The 6,440-nt window shown below is 49.3% G+C and overlaps 1 protein-coding gene across 2 annotated transcripts in view; it reads left to right on the forward strand.

The window, feature by feature from the left end:
* Positions 1 to 710: 710 nt before the first annotated feature.
* HDAC1 (histone deacetylase 1) overlaps positions 711 to 6,440 on the forward strand; it is a 44,383-nt gene continuing 38,653 nt past the window's right edge. The window contains exon 1 of one of the 2 annotated variants that reach the window (XM_012812383.2): positions 711 to 855. In XM_012812383.2, the coding sequence (XP_012667837.1) occupies positions 807 to 855 (49 nt within the window). In that variant the 5' untranslated portion in view covers positions 711 to 806. The remainder of the gene's footprint in view (positions 856 to 6,440) is intronic. The other variant, XM_003801249.3, reaches the window with a different exon arrangement.

Raw genomic sequence — 6,440 nt, forward strand, 5'->3', positions numbered from 1 at the left:
GGAGGTTGCTGTGAGCTGAGATGCCACGGCACTCTACCCAGGGGGACAGCTTGAGGCTCTGTCTCAAAAAACAAACAAACAAACAAAAAAACCCCCCAAAAACCCAAAATTACTGGTTAACTCTAAACAATTCACAAAGGCCTTAACTTCTTTACCCTTATCTGTAAAATGGGGATTAAAAAGCCCTCCACGAAAGCTGTTGTGAGGAGTAACTGAGGTGACACTGGTGAAGCTTTTGCACAATACTTGGCCCACAGCAGGCCCTCTACAAACATTGGAACATTCCTTTTCTTTCCCTTTCTTGTCAGTTTCTCCCACCTCAGAACCAGCATTCTAACCCAGGTTCAGCCCCTTTATTAGCTGAATGATCTTGTGCAAGTCACTTTCCCACTGTAGGCCTCGCTTTATTTTTCTGTAAAATAAGAAAGTTGGCCTCTGACCTCCAAGCACGCTCCCAGGATCGAAATGGGACTGTGAAGTTCACGGAGCAGCTTTTCTCCCCCGGGACTGATGGTACGTTCCCCGGGCAGCTCCCTCACCCCTCCGTCGCGGACCTTGGTACAGGCCCAGGGGGCCCTCCGCGGCCTCTCAGGGCTGCCCTTGCCCCCTGCCGAGTTCCGGGCCCGTCCCTGCGCAAGCTGATTGGCTGGAGCGGTGCCCGGGCTGCGCGGCTATAGGTGAGCCCGGGAGGGGACGGGCGGAGCGGGCTAGAGACCCGCCCCCTTCCCCCTGGGTCGGACGCTGAGCGGAGCTGCGGGCGGGAGGGCTGACGGACCGACTGACGGGAGGGACCGGAGGCGAGCAAGATGGCGCAGACGCAGGGCACCAGGAGGAAAGTCTGTTACTACTACGACGGTGAGCACTGTCTTCGCGGCGGGTGCGGGGCGGGGCCGGGGAGAGGGCGGCTGAGGCTGGAGCACTGGGAGGGAGGCTGCGGGGAGCTGAGGCGTTGGAAGCTGAGGCCGCGGGGAGAGGGAGGCTGAGCGAGGAGGCTGAGGGGGAGGAGGTCGAGGCTGAAGGAGGAGGCTGAGGGAAAAGGAGGTCGAGGCTGAGGCCGAGCTGGGATCGTGTGGGGGAAGTCTGAGGTAATCCTGGTGAGGAGATTCAGAAGTCTGATGGGGAGAGTTTGCATGGGACTCTTGGAAGGGAGGCTGTGTCTGCGGCGGGAGGCAGAATCTGATGCAGACGGTTGCAAGATGTATTTTCCTGCTCAGCATACAAAGCTCTTTCACTGTCCCGTTACCACCTCATCTTATTTTGGTGAGAGTCCTGTAGGACTGGTCACTCGATTCCCCTCCCCCAGTCTCTGAACAGGGCCTGCAATTGCTGCTGCGACATGGGGCGCCTGGGATTGGAACGGGAAGGATGCAACCTGCTAAAACAGACTTTTCATTTAACAAAATCGCTGGAGCACCTTACTCCGTTCTAAGTAGTGCTGAGGTGCTTGGGCCATGCGGTTGAGGATGATCAAGTCCCCTTTCTTTTTTTCAGCTCACAGTCTAGAGAGGAAGATAGACGACTACAGAAGTACTCTCCAGTGTCAGTGCTGGGGTGGAGGAGAGCTCTGAATGCTAGGGGAGCATAGAGAAGAGATGCCCAATCTAGCTTCAGTCATCAGGGCAGGAAAGGACATCTCAGGACAGGAAGGGACTTAGCCATCTAAAGTTCCTAGCCAGGCCCAGAGTTCTTAGCCGGGCACGAGGAAAGTAGAGGTAACAGCAAGCTCAGAGGCAAGAGAGAGGATAGCACCTTGAAAAATCAGCAGGCTATTTGTACAGTATGTCTGAGGGATACATTTGGGGGCCTAGTGCAGAAGGCAGGTAGCAGGAGTGAGGGGGAGGGTTGCAAATGAAGAGGCTGAAGAAGTAAATAGGGACCAGATCATGAGGGCTGGGCATACCATCCCAAGGAAATTGAACTTTATTCTGAGGGCACTTGTGAATCATTAAAGTTTTATGCAGGTTAGTGACATCATTAGGTTTATATCTAAGAAATAGCACTCTGGGAAAGAAATTAAATTCATGAATGTAGGGTAGCCAAGAAAGCATGGATCCCAACTTTCTGGTGTGGGCAGTTTGATGGTGGGTATTTGGAGAAGACCATGTTGGTTGATGACTTTAGGGTATTTCTTTCTCTTTTTTTTTTTGCGACAGAATTTCACTTTGTTGCTGTTGGTAGAGTGCTGTGGTGTCACAGCTCACTGCAACCTCAAACTCTTGGGCTTATGGGATTCTCTTGCCTCAGCCTCCCAAGTAGCTGGGACTACAGGCACTTGCCACAACTTCTTTGTTGTTGTTGTTTAGCAGGCCCAGACCGGGTTTGAACCCACCAGCCCCCACTGTATATGGCCAGCACCACTATGGGCGCTGAGCTTTTTTTTTGAGACAGAGCCTCACTTGGTCACTCTTAGTAGAGTGCCATAGCATCTTAGCTCACAGCAATCTCCAACTCTTGGGTTCAAGTGATCTTCTTGCCTTAGCCTCCCAAGTAGCTGGGACTAAAGGCGCCTGCCACAACACCTGGCTATTTTTTAGAGATGGGGTCTCACTCTGGCTCAGGCTGGTCTTGAATCTGTGAGCTCAGGCAATCCACCCACGTTGGCCTCCCAAATGCTGGGATTATAGGCGTGAGCCACCAAGCTTGGCCTGTTTTATTTATTTATTTGTTTATTTTTTGAGACAGAGTTTTACTTTGTTGCCCTTGGTAGAGTGCTGTAGCGTCACAGCTCACAGCAACCTCCAGCTATTGGGCTAAGGCGGATCTCTTGCCTCAGCCTCCTGAGTAGCTGGGACCAGAGGCACTTACCACAACGCCCAGCTATTTATTTTGTTGCAGTTTGGCCGGGGTCAGGTTTGAACCCACCACCCTTCGTATATGGGTCCTACTCACTGAGCCATAGGCACCACCCCTGTTGTTGTTTTTTTTAAGAAATAACTATTGAGGAGCCAGGCATGGTGGCTCACGCTTGTAATCTTAGCACTCTGGGAGGCTGAGGCAGGTGGATTGCTTGAGCTTAGGAGTTTAAGACCAGCCTGAGCAAGAGTGAGACCCTGTCTCTACTAAAAATAGAAAAAATTAGCTAGGCATTGTGGCAGGTGGCTGTAGTCCCAGCTACTTGGGAGGATGAGGCAGGAGGATCATTTGAGCCCAAGAGTTTGAGGTTGCTATGAGCCATGGCATTCTACCCAAGGCGACAGAGTAAGACTCTTGTCTCAAAAAACAAAACAAAACAAAACAAAAACTATTCAGATGACAAGGGAACATTCAAGTAGAAGCATTCAGTAGGCAGTTTAGAAGACAGAAGTGAGGAAATAGAGATTTGTGTCTTAGTCCATTTTGTGCTATGAGAACAAACACTACAGACTGGGTAATTTATTTTTATTTATTTTTTGAGACAGAGTCTCACTGAGTGCCATGGTGTCAGCCTAACTCACAGCAACCTCAAACTCCTGGGCTCAAGCCATCTTCTTGCCTCCACCTCCCAAGTAGCTGGGACTAAGGCACATGCCATGATGTTTTTTTGTTTTATTTTGTTTTCCTTCCTTTTCTTTCTTCTTTCCCTCCTTCCCTCCCTTTCTTCCTTCTTTTTTGGATACTCTTTGGCTTAACTGGATTGGAACTCCTGACCTCAAGTGACCCTGCCTCAGGCTCTGAAATTGCTAGGATTACAAGTGCGAACCACTGCACCCAGCCTCTACAATTTTTTTTTTTAAAATTATCAGGGCTTGGGCGTGGCACCTGTGGCTCAAGTGGCTAAGGTACTGGCCACATACAGCTGAGGTGGCGGGTTCCAATCCAGCCCGGGCCCGCCCAAAAACAATGATGGCGGCAAAAAAAAATAGCAGGGCGTTGTGGTAGGTGCCTGTGGTCCCAGCTACTTGGGAGGCGGAGGCAGGAGACTTGCTTGAGCCCAGGAGTTGGAGGTTGCTGTGATCTGTGATACCATAGCACTCTACCCAGGGGGACAGCTTGAGGCTCTGTCTCAAAAAAAAAAAAAAAAAAATTATTACAGGCTTGGTGATGAGTGCCTGTATCTAGCAACTTGGGAGACTGAGGCAGGAGGATTGCTTGAGCCCAGGAGTTTAAGGTTGCAGTGAGCTATGATCATGACAGTGTACTCCAGCCTGGGCAACAGAATGAGATTCTGTATATGGGACCGGCGCCCTACCCACTGAACCACAGGTGCCTCCCTGTCAGCCCCTTTTATAAGGGTGTTAATCTTGTTCATGTGGATGGAGCCCTCATGACCTAAACACCTCCCCAAAACCTTCCACCTCCCAACACTGTTGGCAATAGAGATTAAGTTTCCAACACATGAATTTTGGGGGACACATTCAGACTATAAGAATCTCCATAGAGATAGTAGTTTTATTTATTATTTTTAGTGACAGAGTTTCACTCTGCTGCCCTCAGTAGTGTGCCGTGGTGTCACAGTTCACAGCAATCCCTAGCTCTTGGGCTTAGGAGATTCTCTTGCCTCAGCCTCCGGAGTAGCTGAGACTACAGGCACCTGCCACAATACCCGGCTATTTTTTTTTCTTTTTTTTTTATAGAGACAGTCTTACTTTGTTGCCCTCCATAGAGTGCTGTGACATCACAGCTCACAGCAACCTCCAGCTCTTGGGCTTAGGTGATTCTCTTGCTTCAGCCTTTTGAGTAGCTGGGGCCACAGGCACCCGCCACAATGCCTGGCTATTTTTTGTTGCAGTTTTGCCGGAGCTGAGTTTGAACCTACCACCCTCGGTATATGGGGCCAGCGCCATACTCACTGAGCCACAGGCGCTACCCTAGATAGTTTTAGAGTCAGGTCTCACTATGTTTTCCAGGCTGGTCTTGAACTCCTGACCTCACATAATCTTCCTGCCTTAGCCTCACAAAGTGCTGGCATTACAGAAATGAACCATGCCTGGTCCAGATGGTAGTTTTAGTTACAGTAAATTTTACAGAGGATTCAGTTACCCAAGATGTTGTATATAGGCAGTCCCAAGGTTAACAGTGAGCTGGGTTCTGTAGGTTTTTCTTTTTCTTTTTTTTTTTTTGTAGAGACAGAGTTTCACTTATAGCCCTTGGTAGGGTGCCATGACGTCACAGCTCACAGTAATCTCCAACTCCTGGGCCCAGGTGATTCTCTTGCCTCAGCCTCCCAAGTAGCTGGTACCACAGGCGCCCGCCACAACGCCTGGCCGTTTTTTTTTTTTGCTGCAGTTTGGCCAGGGTTGGGTCTGAACCCACCACCCTCGGCACATGGGGCTGGCACCCTACTCACTGAGCCACAGGCGCTGCCCTGTAGGTTTGTTTTTAAGTTGGATTTGTATGTAAGGCTGGACGAGGTAGCTCACGCCTGTAACCCTAGCACTCTGAGAAGCCAAGGTGGGTGGCTTGCCCTGAGCTCGTAGGTTCCAGACCAGCCTGAGCAAGAGCCAGACTCCCATGTCTTAAAATAGCCGGGTGTTGTATCAGGCACCTGTAGTCACAGCTACTTGGGAGGCTGAGGGAAGAGAATCACTTGCACCCCAGAGTTTGAGGTTGCTGTGAGCTGTGACGCCACTGTACTCTGCCAAGGGCAACAAATTGAAACTATCTCAATTAAAAAAAATTTTTTTTATGTAAATTGGAACATTTACCTGTTACCTGTAATAGCCCTTGTTCACAGGTGCGAGTTGTACATAAGTCTGATATTCCTAATTCAGGGACTGCCAGTAGGTGAAAAGAGAAGCAGATTGGGTAGTGCCTGTGGCTCAAGGAGTAGGGTGTCAGCCCCATATACTGGGGGTGGCAGGTTCGAGCCCCACCCCAACTAAAACTGCAAGAAAAAAAAGAACCGGATCTAGAGTAGAATTCTAAGGAAGTAGCATGAGAAAATAATTTTATGGTTGGGGGTCACCACAACACAAGGAACTGTATTAAAGGGTCACGGCATTAGGAAGGCTGAGAACCACTGGTCTAGGGCCTCTCATTCTCTGTACTCACCTCTCAAAGTATCTGTCACTATACATTGGAAACACTCATTTGCTTGGTCGTATTTCTTGCAGATAAGTCAGCTTCTTAGGGAATGGGGGTGTGCCTTGTCTATCTCTGTAACCTAAGCTGCAAAACAGTGCCTAGCTCATAGTAGCCTCCCAGTAAATACTTGTTGATTAAATGAATAAAGATACAGAGGGGAGGGCCCAAAGAGGTAAGAACTAAAACACTGTTGAGTTATAGAAGCCAAAGGAGAGAGAGATTGGGCAGGTATTTGAAGCAGTAGGGGCAGAAGTTAAATTGCAGTAGATTTAGGAATGAATAGATGGGTGAAAAGGAGACATCAGGTTGAGCTTTTTTATTTATTTATTTATTTATTTTGGCCGGGTCTGGGTTTGAACCTACCACCTCCAGCATATGGGGCCAGCACCCTACTCCTTTGAGCCACAGGCGCTACCCAATTTTTTTTTTTTTTTTTT

The sequence above is a fragment of the Otolemur garnettii genome, unplaced genomic scaffold (genome assembly GCF_000181295.1).
Source record: "Otolemur garnettii isolate 467f Iridium unplaced genomic scaffold, OtoGar3 scaffold00204, whole genome shotgun sequence".
NCBI lineage: Eukaryota > Metazoa > Chordata > Mammalia > Primates > Galagidae > Otolemur > Otolemur garnettii.